The sequence below is a fragment of the Gadus morhua genome, chromosome 21 (assembly GCF_902167405.1).
Source record: "Gadus morhua chromosome 21, gadMor3.0, whole genome shotgun sequence".
NCBI classification, from domain to species: Eukaryota; Metazoa; Chordata; class Actinopteri; order Gadiformes; family Gadidae; genus Gadus; species Gadus morhua.
The window spans coordinates 11,496,036-11,523,655 of record NC_044068.1 but is presented as its reverse complement, the minus strand read 5'-3'; the positions used below and the strand labels follow the sequence as shown (position 1 = coordinate 11,523,655).

The 27,620-nt window shown below is 48.6% G+C and overlaps 1 protein-coding gene across 3 annotated transcripts in view; it reads left to right on the top strand.

Moving 5' to 3' along the window:
- The window catches only part of tiam2b (TIAM Rac1 associated GEF 2b), a 42,739-nt gene extending 18,859 nt beyond the window's left edge, over window positions 1-23,880 (top strand). Inside the window, exons 3-26 of one of the 3 annotated variants that reach the window (XM_030344953.1) lie at window positions 478-1,644; window positions 3,116-3,683; window positions 4,656-4,825; window positions 6,700-6,930; window positions 8,388-8,573; window positions 8,931-9,077; window positions 11,674-11,733; window positions 12,843-13,010; window positions 13,368-13,472; window positions 13,670-13,748; window positions 13,853-13,942; window positions 14,219-14,386; window positions 15,511-15,620; window positions 17,805-18,026; window positions 18,349-18,417; window positions 18,735-18,860; window positions 19,167-19,275; window positions 19,568-19,747; window positions 20,278-20,396; window positions 20,694-20,802; window positions 21,066-21,124; window positions 21,419-21,509; window positions 21,616-21,703; window positions 22,225-23,880. In XM_030344953.1, the coding sequence (XP_030200813.1) occupies window positions 484-1,644; window positions 3,116-3,683; window positions 4,656-4,825; window positions 6,700-6,930; window positions 8,388-8,573; window positions 8,931-9,077; window positions 11,674-11,733; window positions 12,843-13,010; window positions 13,368-13,472; window positions 13,670-13,748; window positions 13,853-13,942; window positions 14,219-14,386; window positions 15,511-15,620; window positions 17,805-18,026; window positions 18,349-18,417; window positions 18,735-18,860; window positions 19,167-19,275; window positions 19,568-19,747; window positions 20,278-20,396; window positions 20,694-20,802; window positions 21,066-21,124; window positions 21,419-21,509; window positions 21,616-21,703; window positions 22,225-22,924 (5,115 nt within the window). In that variant the 5' untranslated portion in view covers window positions 478-483 and the 3' untranslated portion in view covers window positions 22,925-23,880. Of the gene's footprint in view, window positions 1-477; window positions 1,645-3,115; window positions 3,684-4,655; window positions 4,826-6,699; window positions 6,931-8,387; window positions 8,574-8,930; window positions 9,078-11,673; window positions 11,734-12,839; window positions 13,011-13,367; window positions 13,473-13,669; window positions 13,749-13,852; window positions 13,943-14,218; window positions 14,387-15,510; window positions 15,621-17,804; window positions 18,027-18,348; window positions 18,418-18,734; window positions 18,861-19,166; window positions 19,276-19,567; window positions 19,748-20,277; window positions 20,397-20,693; window positions 20,803-21,065; window positions 21,125-21,418; window positions 21,510-21,615; window positions 21,704-22,224 lie in introns of all 3 variants that reach the window. The other 2 variants (XM_030344952.1, XM_030344954.1) reach the window with 2 other exon arrangements.
- Window positions 23,881-27,620: the final 3,740 nt, after the last annotated feature.

Sequence of the window (27,620 nt, the reverse complement as noted above, 5' to 3'; positions counted from 1 at the left end):
AGTATTTTTTTTACAGATTTTCTCATACTTCATGACAGAATATGATTTAATATTATAATGGATTTTTTTGTATGGAGAACTTAAAGTTCTGCTGCCAAAGCACTAAAAGTGAAATTAGCTACAACTTAGAAAACGAAATGACAACTAAAATCGAATTGTTATATTGAAATATGTAATATTGAAATATTCCTCCATTTTCTTTCATGCATTTATTGTTTTTGGGTTATTTTTATACTTTTTCCCAGAACTCACGCACAGTCTCCACTCAATGATGTCATATACCGGTGTAATTTTCCAGTTTCATTTATATATATTTGTAGTACTTTTTGTCATAGCTCGCTCACTTTCTTTTTCCCGCGTGATCCTCCGTTATATATTCCGTTTTGGTTATTTCCCTACTTTCCCCATCACTCCCTCCCTCATGGTCTCCCCTTGATGATGTCACGTGTCATCATCTTTGTGTCTCCCTTCCAACAGATCGCCATGGGAAACACCGACAGCCAGTTCGGCAGCGTCATCGCTCCTGGCAAGTCCTGCTCTTCCGGCTACCCCTCCTCCTCCTCCAAGCGGGGCAAGGAGGTGCCCTCCGCCCAGTGCTGGTGGCAGGGCAGCAGGTCCGGGGCCGGGGCCCGGGCCGGGGCCGGTGCCCGCGGTTACCCCCAGCCCAACAGCTCCTGGCAGTACCAACACCTTCCACACGGGGGCGCTATCACGACGGGTGGACCGATCCGAGACAATGTATCCCAAGTTGGGGGTCAAATCGACGGCGGTTGTCGTGGTTACCTGGAGAGCAGCATCAGAGGAGGTGGGGGCGGGCCCCTGGAGAAGCGGGGCGGTAGCCCCAAGGTGCTGCTCAGCAAGGACGGCAGCATGAGGGTGGAGTTCACCAAGGGACGGGTGGTCCCGGCCGCGGGGGACCCGGGACCCCAGGGCCCCCCCGCCGCCTCCAAGGGGCCCGAGGTGCTGCGCACCAGCAAGGGCAGCTCCCTGAGCTCGGACGGCTCCTGGTACGACTCCCCCTGGGGGGTTGGCGGCGGCGGCGGCGGCGTTAATGGCGAGCTAGCGGACAGCGTGTTCATCTGCGGGCCCGAGGACGCCAGCGTGGGCTACGCCAGCAGCGGCTACAACACCTTCTCCTCCGCCCAGATGGACGACGTCTCCACGGGGGGCTTCAACGCCAGCCTCCTGTTCCCCGGCGCCACCGGCAACGCCGGCGCCAAAGTGGCGGGCAGCGGGAGCTTCATCACGTGTTCGTCCGGGCGCACCGAGGACAGCGACATGGGCGACTCGGCCGTCGAGTCCGAGACGCGGGACTCCGCCCTGGGCTCGCCGGGCTTCGTGAGTTCCCCCCACCACGCCACCGTGGCGCCCTTCCCCACGGCCGCCGGCCCCCAGCTCCACGGCCCCCTCCCCGGGAGGGGCTCCCCCTCCTTCCCCCGGGACGCCGCCGCCGTAAGGGAGGAGACACTTGAGGACAGCTACTCATCGCGCACGCTACCCTGCCCCAAGGCGGGGCCCGGCTGTGACGGTGGCGCTGACGCCTTCGTTGCCCCGGGCAACAACCGGAAGGACTTCCTGAAGAACCGTATCAGACGCCTCAGCGACTGGACGGGAAGTCTGAGCAGGAAGAAGCGGCGGATGCAGGTGAGGGGGCGGCAGGTCGCTATCTGTTCTGTTGTGGTATTCTTCGTCAGTGGTGTGTTTTTCCCCTCCGTCTGTCTTTCTATGTTCGTCTGTGTCTGTTTATGTATTTCTATGTTTCACTGTTTCTTTGTCTTCCCAGGATTTTTCTTTCACATATTTGTTGATCTGTTTGTATATGTCTCTGCAGGTTGTATGTTTAAGTGTCTTTGGGACCAGTTCCTGGTTCTTGAGCAGTCTTGAGCAATTTTGAATATTTAAAATGTAGCGGCGCAAACATGTGATGCATGTAGCAGTTGCAGTGGAAGCTGAAGTGTTGTTTCATTATAGAAGCAGTAGAAGCAGAATTGTTTGTCATATCCATTCTTCAAGTCTGCCATGCTGCTCTTTAACACTCTGACATGTGAGCAAATGCTGACATCATATCCTGTTTACAAAGTCCAACAGGAGCTCACATCCTGACCAGAGTCTCAACAATAGCAGGGGGCTTTCTACCAGGAGCAGGGATTGGAATATAATAGTAACAGTCAAAAATCTTGACAACAGAAGGTCAAGTAAAAATCACTTCTGTTTCTAAAGTCAGTGCATGTAAGGGGATACCGAGAGAGACGACATTACCTGATGCAGGGGGCTCTCCTCCCTCTCTCAGACACTCTGTGAAGGCTGTTCACTTATCCATCATGTCAAAGCACAGCACTGGATGCTGTTCCACACAGGGTCATCCGATGCCACCGTGGTTGCCGTGTTGAGAGCTGCTGCTGAGGGTAGTTTTGTCCGTAAGAGGAACTCTGTTCCGTGCCTTGGCCCAGGACAATGTCTGTGTCCGTTCTGATTAACCAGTTCAATAATGCAGTGGATGTGCTCCAGCGACGCGGTTTATCAGGGACATCTGTTGTGGTTAAAGTTAGCCTGGCACTGGGGAAGAGGAGGGGAGAGAGACAGATTGTCTCCCAGCGCTCTGGGGTTTTCCGGTTCGATTCCCCCTCAGTATGGTGGCGTCCTTGAGCAAGATGCCCGACTCTGAACTAGTCCAGATGAAGGCTGGTGGTCGTCATGCAGGGTGGCCTCCGCAGGCGCTGTGTGGGTGTGTGAGGACTGTTAGGGGTAAGGGCGAAGTAGATCAAGCGCTGTGAGGGAATGAGATGTTCTAGCTCAACCCAAACAACCACTCATGCTGACTACAATGTACCAACCTAATGACCATGGTATTCTGCTGTTTCCCTGTATTTGATTTAATGACACTTTAATCTTTTTCCCACTTTCTCTTTTTTATTATCTTCGTTCTCTTTCCCTTCCACATTCTTCTCTTTTTTTATCTTGCTCTTTTTTTTTCTTATCGCCGTCTTCTTTCTTTTTCTCGTGTTTGGTGTTCTGTTGTTAGAGTAACACGTACCATGGCTTGATAAGTTGTACCACACATCAAATCAAACTACCCCTGTGCCCCCCGCCCCCCCCCCCCCCCCCCCCCCCCAAGGAGCCATACGGCAGCGAGACCGGCGAAGCCTTCAGCGGTGGCGTTGTCAACCCCGACCCCAACCACCACCACCACCACCTCCAGCCCGGCACTCTGTGGGCCACCAACCCCCTCCACGTACAAAACCAGAGCCAGCCGCCCCCGGCCCAGAACCACTTCCAGCAGGCCCAGCCCCCCCAGAACCACCCCCCCGGCTGCAGCAGCAGCAGCAGCAGTAACGCGGCGCTGCGTCACAACATCTACCAGAACTTCATGCAGGAGCTGGAGACGGGCCGCAGCGAGGCGGGCCGCACCAACCCCTCGGACGGGGCCGTGGACGAAGAGGACGAGGACGAGGACGAGGGGGCGGGGGAGGAGATGGCGGGGGGAGGGGACGGGGGGGAGGAGAGCAGCGGCGGGTCCATGGGGTGCTCCCTGGAGCAGCTGGACCTCCTGTTTGAGAAGGAGCAGGGCGTGGTCCGCAGGGCGGGCTGGCTGTCCTTCAAGGCCCTCATCACCGTCACCAAGGACCAGAAGCTGGAGATGGTAGCGCGACGCAAGTGGAAGCAGTACTGGGTCACGCTCAAAGGTAGGGGCCCCCGGAGATACGTCTACTACACACACTACTGGGTCACGCTCAAAGGTAGGGGCCCCCCGGAGATAAGTCTACTACACACACTACACACACACTACTGGGTCACCCTCAAAGGTAGGGGCTCTCGGAGATACGACTACTGCATAGACTACACACACACTACTGGGTCACGCTCAAAGGTAGGGGCCCCCCCGGAGATACGTCTACTACACACACTACACACACACTACTGAGTCACGCTCAAAGGTAGGGGCCCCCTCTGAGATAAGTCTACTACACACACTACACACACACTACTGGGTCACCCTCAAAGGTAGGGGCTCTCGGAGATACGACTACTGCATAGACTACACACACACTACTGGGTCACGCTCAAAGGTAGGGGCCCCCCCGGAGATACGTCTACTACACACACTACACACACACTACTGAGTCACGCTCAAAGGTAGGGGCCCCCTCTGAGATAAGTCTACTACACACACTACACACACACTACTGGGTCACCCTCAAAGGTAGGGGCTCTCGGAGATACGACTACTGCATAGACTACACACACACTACTGGGTCACGCTCAAAGGTAGGGGCTCTCGGAGACATGTCTGCTGAAATATAAACTTGAATAAGAAACTCTGTGCCATTTCCAACATAATCCGAAGCTCTAAACTCAAACAGGCGCAGCTCTAGCTCTATTGAAACAGCCATTGTGCAATTTCTGTTTCTAAACGGATCAATTTGGGGATAGGATAATCTGGTGTTGACAGTGTTGCACATGAAAGGTGCTAGGTTTGAACCCCAATGTTTGCGGTCTACTTTTGGGCAATTTCCTCACCCCACCTGCTGCTAATTGAGATCTCAGTTATTTCCATCCGGATTTATCTAAATCCTCTTGCTAAATCACAACAATAGGCACATACATTCCACTACACCAAGCCCTACTTGACCTGATACCCTGTGACCTCCCTTCAGGTTGCACCCTGCTGTTCTACGAGACCTACGGGAAGAGCACGGCGGAGCTGGAGGACTCGTGCTACGCGCTGCTGGCCCAGGACAGCCTCGTCCAGGCGGTCCCCGAGCACCCCAAAAAGGAGAACGTCTTCTGCCTCAGCAACTCCTACGGAGACGTCTACCTCTTCCAGGTCAGAAGACAGCCAGCGTGCTCTCATATAGCTAGCATAGTTCAGAGGTCCTGTAGGCTCACATAGAAGCTAACGTATCATAACCATGAGATGACCATAGCATACAATTGAAGTATCCCGGTGTAGTGCTAGGTTACAGTGGATCTAGTATAAGAATGGATACAAATGAAAATGTAATGAATTGAGTACCATTCATGTAGCCTGCAGCGTTCATGTCCGTTCTTGCATGGACGTTGATGTTAAACACTGTATTCACTTTGAAAACATAAAATGCAACGATACCAGAATTTTTCTGGTGTTAAATGGCGTTTACATTCGGGGTGTCACGCACAATCTTCAACTAAGCAAGCCTTCATGTCAGAGACACAGCCCTACGAGAGAAAACTGAGGTGGTTGTTTCAAACGTCCTTCTAAGCCATACAGTCAATGACATCACAAACACGGATTGGCCGATTGGCGTGTGTGTGTGTGTGGACATCATACTAAACGCTTCGGTCTCCGGGGGCAACGGCGACTCTGCTGAACAGGCCGGGCCGGCTGGTGTGAATAAAGGAGAGGAAAGACTGCAGTGGTTTGTGGTCGCCTCGCCGACCCCAGTCCCTTCGACGCTGCCACAAGTACGAACAGACCTCTGGCACATTTAGTTTGGCAGTTGTGCCCAGTAATGACTACGTTGGAGCTGTGGGTACGTCTTACTGTACTTTAATGGATCCCTTGTTTCAGGAGTCTTCAGGAAGAGGGGGGGATGGAGGGAAAACAACATAGCAAACACAAAATGGCCTCTGTGTTGTTTATTCAGTTGGACGGTCATTGTTGTTCTTTATTATATTATAAGGTGAAACAAATGCTTGTTGGAGGTTAAAAGCACAACTGTTTATAAAGCCAAAATTACAAAGAGCACAAATGGTGAAGGGCTTTATTTTTTTCCTCACTTCTATTTTGGAGAGGACGAAATTAGTCAGTCATTTCAATGTGTCTTTGCCGACACAGCCGTATGCTTTGGGCTTCAGGCTCCAAGTCCTGGGTCATTAACAGGCATGTTATGAGCGCAACAATTATTACAGAGGCAGTGAAATAAGGGCCGTGACATTGTCGTTAAGCGCCACAGGGCTCCGGCAGTAAATCTGTTAGAGGGCCCAGTGACGTGGGGGTAGTGGCAGCTCTTTGACCTGGGACATCCACTCAACGCAGCCGGAGAAAGAACGCCACGCGTTGACTTGGGAAACGTTTTTTATGTACTTCCTAAAAAAAGATCTTTCATTTAGATTCCGCTCGTGTGTGTGTGTGCGCGCGCGTGTGTGTGTGTGTGTGTGTGTGTGTCTGTGTGTGTGTGTATGTGTGTGTGCTTACATTAATCATCCCCTCGGCCAGCCCATCTGCTCCAGATCACCACGGTAACTAGCCATGGTGGTAGAGGGGTCGATGAATGGAGTGAGGTGTAGCAAGGCTTTTGTCTGGACAAGAGTCATTTAATGAGATTTACGACCCCCCGCTCTCTCTCTCTCTCTCTCTCTCTCTCTCTCTCCCCCCCCTCCCTCTCTCTCTCGCTCTCTCTCTCTCTCTCTCTCTCTCTCTCTCTCTCTCTCTCTCTCTCTCTCTCTCTCTCTCTCTCTCTCTCTCTCTCTCTGTGCAACAAATGGTCACCTGAAAAACAACAAGCTAATGGATAGCAGAGGGTGAAGAAAGGTCTTCAACAGCACAAAGTACATAGCTGATCACTGTATCATCCAGAAGGGCACATTGCTTCATTTAAGAGCTGAGGCGTGATAAGAAACAGAGGGATCGAACCAGCAACCCTGATGCCCAAACCCTAACTAACAGCATGTCTGTCTGTCTGTCTCCCTCCCCCTCCCTCCCCCTCCCTCCCCCGCCAGGCGGCCAACCAGACGGACCTGGAGAACTGGGTGACGGCGGTGCACTCGGCCAGCGCCGCCCTGCTGGCCAAGAGGCAGGGCCGGCGGCGGGAGGCCACGGTGCGCCTGCTGCGAGGCCGCACCCGCCTGCTGCTGCAGGAGATCGACATGGACAGCAAGATGAAGAAGATGGCCGACCTGCAGCTGTCCGTCATCCGGGACCACAAGAACCGCAGGGCCGTCGAGAGCCAGGTGGGTGCGCGTGAGAAAGAGAGAGTGTGTGTGTGTGTGTGTGTGTGTGTGTGTGTGTGTGTGTGTGTCGCCTTCTCTCACCTTCAGATTTGGTTTATGAGGTCTCTCACACACTCACACTAATAAACACACACACACACACACACAGGCACACACACACTTGTACTTGTTGTTAAAGGACTTCCATGCAGTTGGTTCTCAGTAATAAAACCCAGAACCTCCGGTGAAGGAGGTAAACACTTAGTAAACACCAAGTGTGGGAAATGGGCAACAGCAGCTCACTCAGGCAATGAAACAATGGCCAACTGGGGGAGAGTGGATCTCTGGAGTGGGTCTCAAGAGTTGAGGAAGTTTTACCCTTCTCTCTCTCTCTCGCTCGCGCTCTCGCTCTCGCTCTCGCTCTCGCACTCTCTCGCTCTTGCACTCTTTCTCTCGCTCTCTCTCTCTCTCTCTCCCCCCCCCCTGTCTCTCTCTGTCTCTCTCTCTGTCTGTCTGTCTCTCTCTCTGTCTGTCTGTCTGTCTGTCTCTCTCTCTCTCTCTCTCTCTCTCTCTCTCTCTCTCGCTCTCTCTCTCTCTCTCTCTCTCTCTCTCTCTCTCTCTCTCTACTCTCTCTCTCTCTCTCTCTCTCTCTCTCTCTCTCTCTCTCTCTCTGTGTATTTCAGCATTTCTTTGGTGATAGTAACTGATATGGTATAATAGGCGATGGGAAGTTAGAGAAGAGGGCTAGAGGGGAGTAGATTGAGAAATGTTGATAGCTACCAGCTCCATTTGTCTCCTCTAAGAACAATTTAGAGCGAGAGAGAGAGAGAGAGAGAGAGAGAGAGAGAGAGAGAGAGAGAGAGAGAGAGAGAGAGAGAGAGAGAGAGAGAGAGAGAGAGAGAGAGAGAGAGAGAGAGAGAGAGAGAGAGAGAGAGAGAGAGAGAGAGAGAGAGATACAGACAGAGAGAGAGAGTGTGTGTGAGAGATAGAGCTAGACAGAGAGAAAATAGAGGTCTATTAAAGAAGGGTGATTGCTGCTAATAGTGAAGGGACAGAGCCAGCAGTGAGGGACGCAGCTTCTGCTTCCCTTCTCTGCAGGACTCTGGAACATGTTTCCATCTGCCCCTTCGTTTAACAGCTCTCCCAGGAAAGTTCTTGTAATTATAGTGGCTGTAGTAGCAGAATAGTAGGAATGGTGTAGTGCAGTAGTAAACGTGGGTTTTATGTGTATGCTTAAATATTTCTGTGTGTCTGTGTGAGTTTATATGTGTTGGTTTTATGTAAGGGTTTTTAATGTCTGTGTTTATATTTGTGTGTGTGTGTGTGTGTGTGTGTATATATGTGTGTGTGTGTGTGTGTGTGTGTGTGTGTGTGTGTGTGTGTGTGTGTGTGTGTGTGTGTGTGTGTGTGTGTGTGTGTGTGTGTGTGTGTGTGTGTTTGTATGTGCGTGCGCGTGTGTGTGTGTGCGTGCACCTCAGATCCGCCAGTGGGAGCAGAACCTGGAGAAGCTGAGTGTGGACGTGTTCCGGCTGCGCTGCTACCAGGCCAGCCTGCAGGGCAGCGAGCCCCCCAACCCCAAGAGCCTGCTGGCCATGGCCAGCCGGCCCTCCAAGGCCCTGCTGGGACGCCTGGGGGTCTTCTCTGTGTCCTCCCTCCATGCCCTGGTAAACAGAGACCTCCGACCCCACACTCACACTCGGCCCATCACCAACCCTACCCTCCCACCCTCACCCCTCACCCCCCTTACCCTCACCCTCCCACACTACCCACCCACACCAGTTTCGTAACAACATATTTTTTGAAACATGTTACATGCTTCAAACAGCAAGAAACAGTATTAACTGTAAACAGTCGTATTGACTCAATAGGGCGAAAATATTGCAGACATTAAGCGGAACCATTTAACCGTGGTTTATCAAACATCTTTTGTTCAACCTCTGTCCATATTTATTTCTACATCTGTTTGTGTTCCAACAACCAACCTAACCATAATTGGGCATCCTGTGTCTGTGTGTTTCCAGGTGTGTACCCGTGAGGACTTGTCTCTTCGGAGGCGAAGCTCCACTCTGTGTGGGGGGGCGCGTGGTAAGAGAGGACTGTTCTCCTCCCTCAAGACCCTGGACACCCTGACCAGACGCAGCAGGCAACAAAGACACTCGGCCTCTCAGGTACACACACACACACACACCTGACACACACTTCAGGTGTGACACACACTTCAGAAATAGGTCAACGGGTACACTAAGCTTCTCAGGTATACACACCTAACTCACATTATACACACACACACACACACACACACACACACACACACACACACACACACACACACACACACACAAGCACACACACACACACACACACACACACACACACACACACACACACACACACACACACATAACACATATCCATACGCTAGACACACACCGCGACCTCAGATACGCTGATATTTACATACATGGTGGTTTGTTGGCTTATATAGTAATACATAGCTACTACACACTCTCACATAAACACACACACACACACATACACACACATAAACACACACACACACACACACACACACACACACACACACACACACACACACGCACACGCACACACAATTCACACATACCCTTTCACCTTTCGTTTCACCTGTGTAAACAGCACCTTTACGAGCAACTGTGTGTGTAAGTCTTCCTCCCACAACAACTCCCCTGCATCCTCCCCCTCCTTCTGTTTATCTACTCTGCCTTATGAATTTCCCATCATGCACTTGGCTCGGGAAGCACCCTCACCCGACCCGTGTGGGCCATATGGACAGATGTTCCCTGAAAGAGGGGTCTATTCTGGGATGAGAAACGGCTGCTATGCAGCCTTCAGCTCCAGTGGAATGGAGGATGGCTCGCTACCATGTGCTCAAGTGTTTGTTTTGGAGCCCATGTTTTGACAGCTCGAAGCTGTACACACACTGTACACATACTGTGTAAACACACTGTACGAGGCACATTGTACATAAACACTGTACACATACACTACGTACACACATATCTCCCCGGCCACTGCCAACTCCTATTCCCTAAGGTTGGATCAGAGAGTGTGTACTTGTACGTACGCTAACAGGAAGTGAGAGAGCTGAAGAATGCTAGCTGCTTATGTCTTATGAGTCTGTTTATGAGTGCTAACAGTTTTAGGAATACAGCAGGATTACAACAATGTTACAAATTTACATCAAAACACATTTGTTCTCTTTCTTTCATTAAGGGAAGACGTTACTTACTTTGAAAAAATCTAAATCTTCTGAGAAGATGTGCATACACACAATAGGAGTACTAATAGCGTAGTTAGTTCAGTGAAGTCCTGCCATGTTTTCTTCTTGCTGTATTAAGGACCTCTGTAGTAACTGTGTCATGCAGCAGGTATGCACTCATTACCGCCAGTCTCCATCGATGGGAGATTTCCTGGTAGTCCCCACGTAGTCTCAACCACAACCGTAGACCCACAGCCCTTCTTCATGGCCCAGCGATGCTACAGCCATTAGCTGGAGGGCCTACGTGTGGGGGGGGGAGTAATTGTTCCAAGATGCAACACCATCCAAGGCAGATGTTTTGTCGACGTCTAAACAACCCGAGGTCTGTGTTTACTGGACCCCCCCACCCATCCATAGTCAGTTAAAGACGTTTGTTACAGAATCCGGTCAAAACACAGTGTCACACATAGGGTAAGGGCTCTTATCGTATCGTTCTCCAAGACTCCTTCTAGGTTTGTGAGGCAGGATAGTCTGGCGGTAAGGGTGTGGGACACTCCAGTTGGCATCCTTCGGCAACGCCCCTAACCCCCTAATGCTCCTCAAGGACATCTGAGTTCACTGTGTGTTGCTTTGGAAACAACATTCCTCTTGATTGACTTAATGGTGCATGTAAAGCATACAGCGATATATTTTCACCCATTAGCGTGTTGCTAAAAAAGAGAAGGCGTTCAAAGTGTGCTGAAGTTCAACATCTCTTTCTAGGGACCCCACACCCCTTCCGGTGTGTGTGTGTGTGTGTGTGTGTGTGTGTGTGTGTGTGTGTGTGTGTGTGTGTGTGTGTGTGTGTGTGTGTGTGTGTGTGTGTGTGTGTGTGTGTGTGTGTGTGTGTGTGTGTGTGTGTGTCCATGGCTCCAGGCTTACGGCTGCTCCTCTTCCTCTATTCGTCTTCTCAAAGCTGTAATTTTTTCTCGGTCTAACCCCCCCATTCCTCCCACAATGCCGTGGGGCTAATTTGGGTTTTGATGTCGAGCCGGAATTACCAGCGAAGTCGCCGTTTTAGGTTCTCTAGTGTTTAATTATGTGTAAAGAATAACCGTCAGAGTCTATCTTTAGACTAGGTTTTTATTTTTAAGTAATTTCCCTCTTTTAGCTCTATCGTTGCTTTTCCTCACTTCTCTTCGTCTGTTTCTAGCTCTCTCTTATTGGCAATTCCCCTCTACCTTATCCCGTCTATTTATACTTTCCTCAAGTCTATCTCTTCGCTAAATCACTATCTGTTTTTGTTATTTTTTCTTCTCATTCCTCGCATCCTCTCTGTCCTCTGACCAGCTGTGTGCTACTATGTCTCTCTCTCTCTCTGTCTCTGTCTCTGTCTCTGTCTCTCTCTCTCTCTCTGTCTCTCTCTCTCTCTCTCTCTCTCTCTCTCTCTCTGTCTCTGTCTCTGTCTCTGTCTCTCTCTCTCTCTCTCTGTCTCTCTCTCTCTCTCTCTCTGACAGCTTGTGTGTATCTGTGTCTCTCTATCGCAGGTCTTTGAGTGTCAGACTCTGGGCCGCCCCGCCCACCCGGTCTCCGTCTGTAGCTCGGAGGTAAAACAGCACCCTAATACTACTGCTTGTCCTACTCATGTTAACGCTACGATTGCTACTAATACGAATAACCCTTACCCTGGTGCTCACAGACGTTCAGCTCTTGATTGAGTGTTAGGATGCTTTCCGAGATACACGCAGTCTGTTCAACTTGTGATGTTGAGGTTTTTAACATGAGACGAGAGGTCTCGCTTCATAATGTTTTTGCATAGCATTACTACTTCTGTATTTGCAGTCCAAAGTGTAAAGAATTGGTCTCTGCTATTGAGACTAATATAAGTGATTAATGCTGTCCGATTTATAGTTACCTTAACTATTCATGTTCATATTTACTTAAAAATAAAAAATGAAGAGGAAGGGGGAGGGGAGGCAGATGAGAGGAAGGTAGATGGAGGAGAAGGATGGGGGAGGGAGGGAAGAAGAAGGAGAATGCAAGGCGAGAAGAGGAGCAGGAGAAAGTAACATGAGGAGGGAGGGAGGAGAGACGAAGAGAGGTGTAGATGGAGGAGGTGAATGAGTGAGATGGGGTGCTGTGTAAAGAGACAGAGAGGGGATTATGTATTCAGAGTCAGTGCCGGCAGACCACAGCTGTCAAAGTCACCTGCTGGTCTGCTAAAGCTGTCTCACAGCTCCGTCTTTGTGCTCCTTCATCTCCTTTGTGGCTGATCTCTCTTTGTATGGTCTGAAAAAAAATCCCTCTCCTCTTTCATGAACACACTCCTCAAACCCTTATCCGCTTCTCCAATCGATCCCTCTCCTTTGAACCCAAGTCACAATCGACTGGGTTTGATCGCCAATGTTTACCGCATAAATGTAGGTATCCTTGAGCAAGATGCCCTCACCCCTACCTGCTCCTTAAATATGAGTATCTCATCAAAACAAAAGTCTCTCTCTATCTTGCTCTCTCTCTCTTTCGCTCTCACTCTCTCTCTCTCTCTCGCTCTCGCTCTCTCTTTCGCTCTCTCTCTCTTTCGCTCTCACTTTCTCTCTCTCTCTCTCTCTCTCGCTCTCGCTCTCGCTCTCGCTCTCGCTCTCGCTCTCACTTTCTGCTCTGTCCAAGTTTTCATTGATTTCAATGTGTTTTCTGTCTCTCCCTTTTGCCCCAGCAGAGATTGGATGTTTTGGGCCAAACCCACCCAGCAGCGCCCTCTGTGGACCACTCCTGGTATGGCAGCCTGAAGGCCCAGGTGTTCGTCACTCTGCCTGAGGGCCGGGTCATGGCTGTTCCCGTAGCAGAAGACTGTTTGGTGTCAGAGCTCCTCGCCGTGGTGTGTGAGGTACGTCTGCTGCTGGGTCTCCTTACTAACAAAACGTCTTATAAGTGATGCAAATACACGTTTTAGAACCCCAGGTTTATATGCTCGATTATTTTAGGTCAGGAAAATAAGAGTGAGTGCATGATGACGCACATTGTGAATCATTTTTGCTGTTTTGAATTTCACAGAAGGGAATACTTGAATATGATGGGATATGTTTGGTTACCAAGTGACCGTTACTGTTAGTTACCAATTGTTACTTCAGTATAAATTAGAGGTTTGAGCCGTGGAGTTTATTTTTGTGTGTGTGTGTGTGTGTGTTCTCTGTGTGTGTTCACTGTGTGTGTTCACTGTGTGTGCGTGCGTGTGTGTGTCCAGGAGAGACAGCTTGACCAGAATCTGTTCGGCCTGCGTGTGAAACGACTCGTGGGTCAGAGACCAGAGATCAGCAAGGCGGAGCCGACTGAACCGCTCAGAGACCTGGTAGGAACCAGTGCATACCAGTCTAAACCAGTATGATGCAGCCTTAACAAGTAGGAACCAATAGTGACCGTCGAGAAACACTTTAAGTGAGAGCTTAAATGGCTCCCTCCACTAACTGTGTAACGTTACTTCCTGTTAACACGATAAAGGAACATCTTTTCATAGTGTGTGTGTGTTGTGTGTGTTCATGAGCACAGGAGTACGACGAGCTGGAGGTGTTCTCTCTGCCCGTGTTCACCGTGACGCTCTCTCGCCCAGACTCCGTCCTGGACTTCGGTAAGCCTCCACCTCCACAGCCCCCCCCCCCCCCCGTCTGGCGTCCGTCCCCCGGTGGTCGCTGCTCCTGACCTTCTGACCTTTTGACCTTCGACCCCTGGCAGGTTTTGCGGTGACGGGTCACGTAGACGGTGCGGGACGGAGCCACATGTACGTGAGCGAGATGGACCCCCTGGGGCTGGCGGTCAGCGAGGGTACGGAGCGCACACACGTTCACACTGTGCATACTGAGGATGTGTGTGTGCTGTTGTGTGTCTATGTAGGCATGTTACTGTTATTGTGTATGTGTGGTTGTTGTCGGGATGTGTGTGTGTGTGTGTGTGTGTGTGTGTGTGTGTGTGTGTGTGTGTGTGTGTGTGTGTGTGTGTGTGTGTGTGTGTGTGTGTGTGTGTGTGTGTGTGTGTGTGTGTGTGTGTGTCCTGGCTCTCCTGTGACCTCCTGACCCCCTGGTCTCCTCCTCTCCTCACCAGGGCTGAGAGCGGGGGATGAGATCCTGGTTCTGAACGGCTGCAGTGTGTCGGGTCTGGACCTGGGCCTCATGCACACCTTCTTCCACCAGCCCTCCCTGCAGCTGGAGCTGCGGAGGGAGGGGGAGGGGCCTGGGGAGCCCGGGAGCGCCTGGTCCCATTGGAACCCAGGTGAAGCCAGGCGTACCTGTAGCACTGTGTGTGTCAGGGTGGGACGTTGTAGTTGTGGTTCTGTTGTTGTATGGTGAACGTGTCTCTGGGTGTGTGTTTTTGTGTGTTTCAGCGTGCGTTTGCATTGTTCTATTCTATATGATTTGATGTAGTTCTCCTCTGTGACTGTAGATGGTGGTCAGACTCTGCTTTACTTCAAATAGCGAAGTAAACGAATACTGATGTACAATATTCTGTAATATATGTTTTATATATTGGAAAGGATTTTACATTTCTTTAAATTAAATTTTTCCCATATTGCTAAATTTTTACATCACATATGTAATAATAATAACATAAATACAATTTGATTCTAGAATTTGTCTAGAATGATCATCATCGTTAACTAGTAATCCACTCCATGCAGCATTGAACATAAGACATAGCTTAGCCTTGGTCCGGTGCCTGGCCCCGGTCTAGTGTGTTCAACTAGCAGCTGATTAGATTACAGGTGGCAGACTGCAGGAGTCGGCAGAACCCCAGAAGACAGATGGCTCCACTGTCTTTATCTCTGTTAGTTACAGATTACCGCGGGCTGATTAATAGTGCCCCTAACCCTGGCAGTGTGAGTGCCTTGCTCCTTGGAAGCTACAAAGGGAATAAACACCCTGACCGTGGCAGAGTTACTGCCCTTGCTCTTTAAAGATAGAAAAGGCAATTGATCCCTTAACCCTAGAAGAGTCTGTGCCTTGCTCCTTAAAGCTACACAGGGAATATAAACCCTAACCCTGGCAAAGTGAGTTCCTTTGCTATACAAAGCTACAAAGAACATAGAACCCTCAACCCTAGCCGTGTCATCGGTCTACCTCGATGAAGTAACATACAGAGAATATAACCCCTCATCCTAGTAGTGTTAGTGCCTTGCTCCATAAAATTGCCTTATTGTAAAATTGAGCAACATAGGGACTTGAACCTGGAACCTTGATAGTGTTGGTCCCGGATTGTGTCCCTGGGATGACCTGGGTAAGAGCCCCTGGCACTGCTGGGTTGAGTCTTGGCTGTGGTCTGTAAGGACCTGCGGGTTAGTGGGTCATTATGACTACAAACCCCCTCAAACAATCTCCCTACGCTGGTGTCTTCAACAGACCTTCTACTGAGAGGAGAGAGTCCTGATCCGCCCCCGCCTCCACCTCCTGGTTTTGAGGATGACCCAGCAAACCCTTCCCTGTCTAAGGTCACGCCAACTACGGAACAGGTGAGACCCGTCTGCCTGTCTATTGGCCTGTCGGACACTTTCGCTCTCTACCTCTCGGTGTATCAGTATGACGCGTTTTTCCCACAATCCTTTGGGGCCTGCAAGCTTCCTAAAGCCAAGACATTCCGTGTAGCCGTGAGTCCTTCTTATCCAGGCTTAAGGGAGGGGCGTTGATCCTTCAGAGGTAGAGAGAGAGCCAGAGGGATAGACTAAGATACATAGGGAGAGGAGAGAACGAGAGAGAGGAGAGAGAGGGAGAGGGGGAGAGAGGGAGAGAGGGAGAGAGGGACGGGTGCCAGCATGTTTTCGATCGGCGAGATAAACCCACCACCATGGGACTATCGGACACCAGAGAAGAAGAGTAGAAGAAACCGTAGCGCGGTGGGCTTTTAGATGTTTCCTCGGGCCACCTTCAGCGAGACCAGCGTCTGACAGCCTGACCCTCCCGTCCATGGGGGCTCTGTGCTGGGTGCTGCCCCTGGAGGAGACCCCCGGGGAGGGGCCGGGGTTGCTGGAGGAGGAGGGGGTACGGGCGGCGGTGGACCTCCAGCCTGTGCCGTACCGCCCGTCCCTGAAGGAGAGGCTGGAGGGTCTCCTGGGGGAGTGGACCACCTGCCTGGCCTGCGACCGGACCCCCGACGGCCTGGGTCTGCTGGTAACGGAGCGCTCTGCCCCTAGGTCCAGACCCAGTAGCCCTCCTGGTCTGAGCCTGGTCCAGACTCCCAGCGGCCCCACTACAGGGAGTGTGGTGTTTAGAGCGCTGAGGGATGTGTGGTTTGTCATGGATGTTGTTGTTGTCGTTGTAGATGTGTGTGGTTGGACGTCACTGTTGGGCGTTCGTTGTTTGTTTGTTTCTGTTGTCCTCACAGCCATCATGCTGTGTTGTGGGGTTGTCATTGTGGTGGTTGTACCGCTGCCAAAGGAAGAAAAGGTTAATAGAATGGAGCAACAAATTCAGTTTTAGTGATTGGGATAGCTGCTTCAGCTTCCAGACCCATCGTTAATCACCATCCTTACACCGGTTGTAGTTTTAGAGCGGGTATTCGTTTGTAAAGAAACATGATATGCTTCATATGCATGATATCTACTAGCACACTATCATGGCACTTCTTGTGTGGGAGGCCCATGGGTGATATAATCCTAATGTTAATGCAATGTCATGTCTTACTAGCTTACACTGCTGTTCTAACACTGCTGTGCGGACTTCCTAACAGACACAGGAGAACCTTACAAATCACGGCTAAAGATCACATCTTTGTTTAATTATTTAGCAGATGTCTTAAGGGGATAACAGAAATGTCTTTGGTGGACGTCTGGGGGTTAGACCTCTTGCTCGAGAATATCCTCAAGACAGGCTGTAGACGGTGGGAAATTAACCCAGAACCTTAACATGTCTGAGAACCCATAGCCCTTCAACCCTAGCCACTAAGCTATCCTCCCCTATATCAAAGGCTAAGATATTAAAAGTCTATCTTACACTCATCATCTATCCCTGCCTCCATAACCGTCATTATTAAAACCCCCCCCAGACATTCATCACATGGTCATAGTTTTAATAAAAGGCTAGCAGGACAGCTTATGATGATAAATGGCCTGCTAACACTGGCGCTAATGCTAACAATGCATCACTGAAGATCCACACTGAGATGTTTGGGCCGTGGTGTGAACACACTGAGCACATTGTCTCTGGTTGTTTCAAAGAGAAATATTGTTTTTTATGGCTATTGTTTGATTAGGGGGATGTGTGTTTAAATCAAGCATTCGGTTTCTCTCTCACTCTCTCTCTCTCTCTCTCTCTCTCTCTCTCTCTCTCTCTCTCTCTCTCTCTCTCACTCTCTAGAAAGTCTCTGTAAAATATAAAGTTAGAATGTGAGGTTTGGACATAAGGTTAGAAATAATAATGTTTAGGTATTGGCTTAGGCCCTAGGGGTTGGTTATAGATGTGAGGTTACACTGATAGTCAACCATGATGGGTAACTTTATGTTTACTCTTCAGGTAATCGCCCCGAAAGGATTATGTTACGGTTTGCGTTGAATAAAGCTTTTCTGGGCAAAACAGCAATTTAACCTACTGTGTTGTGATGTTTGAAAATCAATCAATTCAATGTATAAATGTATAAAGCTATGGATAGAGAAATGTCATCTGCTGACACATCTACCCTCCTGGCGGCGTTGGTTCCTCAGAACGTGGACCAAGTGTGCACGCTGTACCAGACGTTCCCAGAGAGCTGTGTCTCTGAGGTGGAGGCCCCCAGGAACCCCTACCTGAGGGAGGCCAATGGGCAGCCGGCCTGCCCAGGACAGGGGCCCCTCTCCCAGCCACCCTACCCGGGACACATGCCCATCTCCCAGAGACTCTGCAAGGTCATCCAGGAGCTTGTGGACACAGAGAAGTCCTACGTCAAGGTCAGGAGATGATCTGTGTGTGTGTGTGTGTGTGTGTGTGTGTGTGTGTGTGTGTGTGTGTGTGTGTGTGTGTGTGTGTGTGTGTGTGTGTGTGTGTGTGTGTGTGTGTGTGTGTGTGTGTGTGAGAGAGCATCCTTTAGATACACATGTTTTATGCTATTTGAGTAGATGTAGTTCCCCTCTATGACACTAGATAGCGCCACAATATACATTGCTGTGTCTGTGTGAGATTGTGTTTTTGAGTGTGTGTTTAAATTCTGTCCAAACATGCTTGCCGTGCCTCTTCAGTCCAGATGATATTGAATGTGTTTGTGTTCCTCAGGACCTGGGCTGTCTGTTTGACATCTACCTGACCCCACTGCAACACGAGAGCTTCCTCAGCAAAGAAGAGGTACGTACGGGACTGGATGACAGTCGCTTTGAATTTAGACTCAAATCATAACATCTTTTTATATATATTATCATCAAGTTATAAGTAGTTTCTTAGCTACTTAGGGAGCATTTATTGGTACTATTTGTTTATTCTTCTATACAGGGTTTAGCATCTATTGTTAAAATGTACCCTAATTTTAATTAGGGTTAAGGAGATTTAAAAAAAAACCTGTTAAATCATTTAATCTTCTCTTGAAGTATTACTGTATACTTCAGAGCAATCAGAACAACAGTTAGCCACTTATACTAGCTAATGGTTCTCTCTCTTTCTCTCAGATGGAGTCTCTGTTTGGAAGTCTGCCGGAGATGCTGGACTTCCAGAGAGTCTTTTCACAAACCCTGGAGGACCGCATCTCCTGCTGCCCCAACCTCAACTCCCTGGAGACCCCCGAACAGTTCAAGGTACGGACCCCTTGGAACTGCTTCAGTGTGTTTACAGTTGGAGTATCAAAAGGGCTGTCGTGTTTTAATCTACTTTTCATATGTACTTCTGTGATAAAGATGATTTTCTTAGTTATCCATTAGTTAGTTATTAATAGATTATTAATATAAAACACATTAATAAGTTGTTGTTCAATTAACAAGAACTTGTTCCATTGTTTTTCCACCTGTACTTTGTGTTTCTATTTTGCAAACAGCAAAAGAGCAATACAAAAATATATCCATATCAATAGAGTTGGATATTTATTTGATTTCTTCTGCTTCTAGAAACTTCTCTTCTCTCTGGGAGGCTCCTTCCTGTACTATGCCGACCACTTCAAGCTCTACAGCGGGTTCTGTGCCAACCACATCAAGGTTCAGAAGGTTCTGGAGCGAGGTGAGAACAAAGAAAACTTTGCTTTTAGACCAGACAAAACTGAAACAAACAATGTTTTGGTAAAAAGAGGAGGCGTTCCTCGCAAATCTCTAAAAAAATACATTGATCAGGTGATCTGCAGTATCCCCTTCAATCATCAAAATACATCTGAAGACCAACCCCTTCCTAGAGCCTCTTGTAGTCTGACCTTGGCTGACTAGTACTGGTGTCGAGATGTGCTACCTCTGTCATCGGGACCATCTGGACTTTCTGAACTTATACCCTTTGTCTCTGTCTGCCTCTCCCCTCTCAGCCAAGACGGACCAGACCTTCAAGGAGTTCCTGGAGGCGAGGAACCCCACCAAGCAGCACTCGTCCACGCTGGAGTCCTACCTGATCAAACCGGTCCAGAGGGTCCTCAAGTACCCCCTGCTGCTGAAGGAGCTGGTGTCGCTGACGGACGCCCAGAGCCCCGAACACAGCCACCTCACAGGTACCTGGAGGGGGGGTACGGGGGGAGACTCACCGCTAGGCTGGGCTTTATAGAATCACACCATGTTGATAGTGAAACCGTAGAAACAGCCCCACCTGTGGTAGAACTTGGTATTGCAGTTGCTGTTTCAGATTGATTCTGATTGGCTGAAGAATGAATAATTGGGACTTATTAGTTAGCATTAGCTGTCTCCTTTGATGGGCCAACACGAAAATAATTAAAGACTATTGTTGTTTTTATTCCTCTTCCTGCTCTTTATTAAGTGATCCTCCTTGTTTTGAGAAACTGTGAGAACCGTCTTGTATTTGTTTCTTGTGTATTGGTCGGCGGTAGCTCAAAGTGTCGAGGTGTCCCTGAGCAAGGCACCAAACTGCTCCAGACGAGCTGGCTGTCGCCTTGCATGGCTGACACCGCCGTCGTTGGGTGAATGTGTGTATGAATGGCTGAATGCTAGGCAATATTGTACAGTGCTTTGGGTGAAAACGCTATATAAATGCAGTCCATTTACCATTCACCATTTGTGTGTCCAGAGGCTCTCCGGGCCATGGAGAAGGTGGCCAGCCACATCAACGACATGCAGAAGATATACGAGGACTTTGGGCCCGTGTTCGACCAGCTGGCTGCTGAGCAGAACAGCCCCGACAAGGAGGTAAAACGAACCCCTCCTCTACTCACAAAAAGGGACATCACTCTGTCAGTCTGTCACTCAGTCTGTCACTCAGTCTGTCACTCAGTCTGTCACTCACTCACTCACTCACTCACTCACTCACTCACTCACTCACTCACTCACTCACTCACTCACTCACTCACTCACTCACTCAATGATCAACTAGCTAACTCACCCACAAACTAGCTATCTCTGTAATGCAAAGCAACTAAACAAATATTCTCTCTGTTTCTCACTCTTGCTCTCTATGGCTCTCTCCCCCCCCCCCCTCTCTCCCAGGTCACTGAGATCTCCATGGGTGAGTTCCTGATCCATGCCCCGGTGGTGTGGCTCAACCCCCTCCCCTCTCTTGGACGGATGAGGAAAGATCCGGAGCTAACGCTGTTTGGTAAGGCTAGCCCCCATGTCGGTCTCTATCTCTGTCACTGTCACTTACTCACTCACGCAAACATATACATGAATCATTTTAATACAGCAAAAAATGTAATCTAGTATGCCAGCATTTTTAATTTATACTAGGTGGCATGAAAACATAACTACCGGAAATACTTTATTACTAGCTTGCATGCTAGCAAAAACAAGCGTCTGTAATAGACCTTTAGTACAGAGAGAAACATAGTAAGCATCTAACAGCTGCTGTTCTCTGTTTAGTGTTCAAGCGGGCAGTGATCCTGGTGTACCGGGAGAGTGTCAAGCTGAAGAAGAGAATGGTGAGTTTGAATCCCAGCAACTTTCTATATTTTTCTTTCCCTTACTGTACACCTGGAAACATTTCTATCAAAACGTATCTTTAGATTCTGTGTTCCATGGTACTATCTATCATCTTTAAACAGCAGTCTTTAATGTACAGTATACTTGCGTGCAATATATGTTCATAAGTTTGATGTGCTATATCTTCCCTCTAGTGGCCAGAAATAGAATAATGCTCCTTAAGCCCATTCCCTATGTAAACAAACATACATGTGTACTCTTACATAACCATTTATTGTTCTGGTTTCTGATAGACCAGTTCACGGTCCAGTGACCAGGACCTGGTGCGGTTCCGCTGGCTGGTGCCAGCCTCGGCAGTCCAGGTCCGCCTGGGGAACATCACAGGTAAGTTAAACACTCCCCGGGAAAATATGAGTCTGTGATGAGTTTCTATGGTTGGCCCTCTCGGATTGGTTTGCTGTGTTTGACACTGTGATTGGTTGATTGGCAGGAACAGACAACCCTTGTGTATGGGAGCTGGTTCACACCAGATCGGAGGTGGAGGGGAGACCAGAGATGGTGTTCCAGCTCTGTAGCAGGTAAGATGGGTCACCTGTCTTTACTATGCTACTTTATAGGCGTTGTTTGTCCTTTGGGGTCCTACGGCACTCCTAACATGGCTGGAAGGAGGGATCCCTCCTTTGCGTTCCTTCTCATGGTTCCTTCCCACTGTGTTTTGCATGTTTTTCCTTGTCCCTTAGAGGGGTCACAGTGTTCAGGGTGGAGGGGCAATGAACTGTCAATGAAGCCCGATTGTACAAATATATAGATATATGAAAGAATATACAGTATATGTGCATCCCAACGGCATTATTATAATCTTTGTTAGTCTACCGTTTGTTTCCCTTTTATAATACTTTTATTTTACTAAACCATGACTAACCAATGTGTTTTAAACATTTAAAACATATATATAATTGTAATAAAAAAGCCTGCCATAAACAGCTTTATACGTCAGCCAACCTGCACTACATATATCAGGCCCCCCATAGGGTTCCCCGACCAGGGGGTTGTGACCCCCTGGTCGGGGAACCCCTGTCTAACCCCCCCTCTCCTCCAGCGGTCTGGAGAGCAAGGCCGGCGTGGTGGGAGCCCTGCGCTCCATCCCGCGAGACGGGGGCACCGCCCGACGCTCCGGCCAAGCCGACAAGACCCCCGCCGCCTCCTCCCTGCGGAGGCCCCGGGCCCCCACGGACCGGGCCGACCCCTGGCGGCGGCGGCAGAACCAGCAGCTCCACCAGCAGGCGCGGCGCGCCGAACGCTCCGGCGGGGGGGGCAGCGCGGCGTCGGAGCGGGCCGCGCCCGGCCGCGCCTCCCCTGACGGCTCCCTGCTGGGGGAGGACTGCTGCTCCGAGCCCCTCCCGCCTCCCCCCTCCGGCCCCCCCCGCGCCGGAGCCCCCCTCGCCCCGGCCAAGGACGCCCTCCTGGGGAAGAGGGCCCGGCTGTGCCCCCTCACGGACGACCTGGAGGCCCACCTCCGGAGGCTCAACTTCAAGGAGGACCCTGGGTCCTCCAGCGCCGCCTCTCTCCCCCAGGATCAGGAGGGGACGCTGGGGCGCAGCCGGGCCCGGCAGCAGCCCCTCTGGATCCCCAGGGCCCCGGCGAGCCTGCAGCAGCAGCAGGAGCAGGAGGAGGTCCGGTGTCTGAACAGCCTCCTGGAGAGGGACTTCAGTGTGCAGAGCATGGCGTCCGTGGTGAATGAGGACTGCTTCTATGACTCGGTGCTGGGCGTACACAAGGCCGCCATAGCCTCTCTGTGAGCAGGGCGATAGAGGGAGGGTCGACGGGGACCTGGGTGTTAACCAGAGGACATGTTGGCCTGACAAATGGGGGCAGTGATTGCGAAAGCTAACCAAAGAATACGGATAAGAATCGCACTTCATACCACTGTTGTAACGCGGACAAGAAAAGTGTAACAGACATGGACAAACAGTCATCTATGTTTTGGAAGCGATTTCTTGGGCATTTTGTCACAGTCAATGTGCCCTAATGTAATTAAACTTGCAAGATTCGAAGCTCAGCTCAACTGACATTTTTTGAGTTCTAAATTAGCTCCGTATCCGCTCGTTCTCTACGCCATCTTCAAGTACTACCTAAAGGATGGAGTTCCTATCACTGTATTTATTGCAGAGGAATCTCAAGGGTCATTCCGGATTTCAAAAGAAACATGAATTGGCTTTTCATGCTCGTGAACAGTGCTCGTTCCATCGGGTTTGCGGCTTCGACAAAAGTAACTGTAAAACAGCGACACCAGGTGGTCAATTCACTCAGTCACCTGCCCTCAAATCCTTGTTTCTTTTCTGTGTTTTGTAATACGATTGTAAATAATTTACCCTTGTTTTTTTACATTATGTACAGTTTGTATTAATGTCTATAGCTTCGAAATCTATTATCTGTATTGTTATTTTTGTTCACTTTTTTTATATTAAGACAAGAGCAGTTATTTGTATATTCCTGACTGCTTGATCGGAATAACCCTCTGTATATTCTGCATGTCATATAATTGTATTTATATATTTTGTCATATTTGCGTAATTTCGTGTTCTGATGAACAGTGTCTAAAACAGATGGGTTTAAATTCACTGTTAGCGTACCATAAAATATTAAAATAGTTATTTGCTAATTTATTTTGTTATATATTTGTGCTTTTTTGAAAGGCCTTGAAATGCAGTTTAAGTTTTAAATAAATTGTGCTATATTTAATTTTTAAGAAAAACGTTTAGCTTGTTTTAATTGATTGTTTTCATTATGATGTGTGTGTGTGTGTGTGTGTGTGTGTGTGTGTGTGTGTGTGTGTGTGTGTGTGTGTGTGTGTGTGTGTGTGTGTGTGTGTGTGTGTGTGTGTGTGTGTGTGTGTGTGCGTGTGTGCTTTCGCTGCGTGGTTACACATAGTCACAGTGAGTCACTCCTTATTAGATCTTTTCACGCATTTCATGCAAATCACTCCTTTCTTCGAATTCTCCCCCTCCCTCTTCTCTTCCTCCTCTTCTCTCTTAACTCTCCTCTTCCCCAAAAGTGGCAACCAGATAACTAAAACACAAAACACTGTTTGTGTAAAAACATGTTGTTTGTTCCAGTCACTGTTGCATATCACACAGGTGTATATAGTAAAACACGAAAGTGATGTTTCGACAAATTTAAGCCATTCATCACATAAGCAATTTACCATCGTCATGTGAGAAAATTCAAGTGTTTACTTATTCTTATGCTGTGCACTTAAAATCTTGTTAATGTGTTCATAACACAATGCCAAAAAAATACATAATTATACAATTAAAAGAAACATACATGTGATCTCCGTGTAGCCACAATTATGAGTTGATGGTTATCACAGAAAAGCAGTGTGTTTACGCATCAAAGGAGTCACCATCAAACCATGTTTCGATGACAAACAAAAAAGCAAAATAGTGTTTACTTAGACCTCTATCAGAGACCCAGGGAATGGTTTAGCAGGAGGTATGATGCAGGTCTGTGGGATCCTCAGGCTTCCCCACCGGTTGAGACCAGTAAAAAGAGATAGAGCTGTGTGTCTGTCTGTCTGTCTGTCTGTCTGTCTGTCTGTCTGTGTTCTGATTGTCTGCATGACAACAGTCTTAACTGTTTGAATGGAATGTGCTTTGCGCGGCTTAACCTGCAGTCAGCCGTATAGACAGGGAGGCGGACCCCTCTAACACACTCGCATGTATGCGCACACGCACACACACACACACACACACACACACACACACACACACACACACACACACACACACACACACACACACATGCACATACATATACTTGCACATATGTGCGCATATACTTACGCATACAAAAGCATATACTTGCCCGTGTAATATTCACAGAGAAAGACAGAAATGGACGCGCGCACACACACACACACACACACACACACACACACACACACACACACACAACCGCAGAAATCCCCAAAATTCCAAACAGCTGAACTAGTGTGTACTCATAAATACGCCGTTGTGTGTGGGTGTGGGTATGTGTGTGTGTGGCTGTCTACGTGTGTGTGTGTGTGTGTGTGTGTGTGTGTGTGTGTGTGTGTGTGTGTGTGTCTGTGTGTGTGTGTCTGTGTGTGTGTGTGTGTGTGTGTGTGTGTGTGTGTGTGTGTGTGTGTGTGTGTGTGTGTGTGTATGTGTGTGTGTGTGAGTGTTTGTGTGGGTGTGCATGTGTGTGTTCGGCGAGAACTAGGAATTAGGAGATGCATTCTGCTTACTGTGTGGAATCTACAGAACAAGCAAGATAACCGTTGGTAAGTAGGCCTAATATTTTCTCTTTTGGTTCAGTTTTGCTCAAATGTGAATTCTTAACTTTTTCGATCATGTTTGTTTGAATATAATTGCATTTTCTTCTTTCATGTACACGGTTTTGTTTCATTCCTTGCCATAAGCTGCTGTGCACACATTTTCCTAAAGTAGTGTAAAATATTGTTTACTATGAACGCAGGCAATAAAGAAAAACACAAATTCAAGTCTGTGTGAATACGTGCTGCGTAGCTTTGTTAAGAATGCTAAACCCAAACTATTATCGTGCTTTCTTTGTGAATCTTTTCGGATGTGATGTGTTACAGATGTCTTTCGGGTGAGTGTGTTTGGTCAAGAGACTGATTTGGACTCTTCTCTACAGTCCAATTGTAAAGCGATGGTGAGCTGTGGGATTATTATTGATTATCATTGATCACTTCAATGATAGGCCACAAATCTATACACCAGGACATGCTTTCATTGTTTATCTCTAGCCTGGCAGGGATTTTAATCAAGTTATGTTAAGTTTGAATTAATTAGCCATTCATTTAAAATGTACAAAAGAGCCAGTGTTATCGAGTTTATTTAAAGACGTCATAGTGCCTGTGTTATCGAGGCTATATTAAGATGTCATAAGACCTGTGTTATCAAGGCAAGATAGGGGCCTGTAGGCCTATATGTGAACTTCATAGAGCGATGATAGTTAATGATGTCAGAGAATTACCTAAATGAAATGCCCTTCTGAGACTCAGTAAATGTGTGTGTGTGTGTGTGTGTGTGTGTGTGTGTGTGTGTGTGTGTGTGTGTGTGTGTGTGTGTGTGTGTGTGTGTGTGTGTGTGTGTCTGTGTGTGTGTGTGTGTGTGTGTGTGCCTGAACACTAGCATGAGCGTGAATTACTGTATGTGTGTGTGTGTGTATCCAGCCATATGTGTGCATGAACAGGGTTTGGGGTGTGTGTGTGTTTGTGTGTGTGTGTGCGTGGGGGGGGGGGGTTAAGTGGTCCATTTATATTCCTGTGCGTGCGGTGATTGATGCGTAATGCCTGAGGGCGTCCATGTTTGCCCCGTAACACAATGGCCTCCGTAGCGGACCGAGAGCAGACAGATGGAGGGGGGGGCGGGGGTCCATACTGTTATTACTATGAATATGAAGCAGCCCCCTGGCGCCAACCCAAACACACGGTCGCTCAGCATCATTCAGTGAGGAGTGCAGTCGTTTAAAACAGCAAAAAGAAACTCCCAATTCCCTCAAGGTTTGATTGCACATATCTGTCTGACAGAACGTTACAACTCAGACAGTCTAAGGAACGTTGGAAAGGAATGTGCGGTAGTGGCATTTGAAAATAAATTATTATTAATTGATATTATTAAAGGGGACAAATTAACATGAATTCTGTGAATAATATGCATTTTACTCACACAAACCACACAATATTAGATATGCACAAACAAACACACACACACACACACACACACACACCCCCACACACAAACACACACACACACACACACACACACACACACACACACACACACACACACACACACACACACACACACACAACCCATTGTACATTTCATAGCAAAATTGGTCTCTATCAATACTATCAACACTGAAAATATCAAGTCCTTATAACGAGGGCATATAAATGCAAGTCTGCTCTTTAATAAATTCCTGAGTGTACTTGTCATATTCAATATAAGATTAGGGTAACAAAGTGTTCCTCGTCAAAACACGACATCCCTGTACAGCCCCGGCCGTGTACTGTGTGTGTGTGCGTGTGTGTGTGTGTGTGTGTGTGTGTGTGTGTGTGTGTGTGTGTGTGTGTGTGTGCATCACCTTCGATTTGTCCTCTTGTTTCCACAGCTTGCTCTCAAAGTACGGTTTCCTTCGGGCCCCGGGCTCTGGGTCTCCAGGGACTGGTTATAATAGACTGTCACCTCTCCTCACATCACACATTAACACACTTTAACACACACACACACACACCACCTCCACCGCCTCCCTACTATTTTGAGGGAGGGGTGGGGGAGAGTGTGTTACTGCTGTCCGAGCAGATGTTGGGGTATGTGGGGACACGGAACATTAAACCAGGACCCCCAGGTTATAGATTGGAACCAGGCTAGTGATGGTGGTTTAGTGGAACTGGTTTAGTTAAGCACACAGTGTAATGTGTAATGTAATATAATCATAGGATTT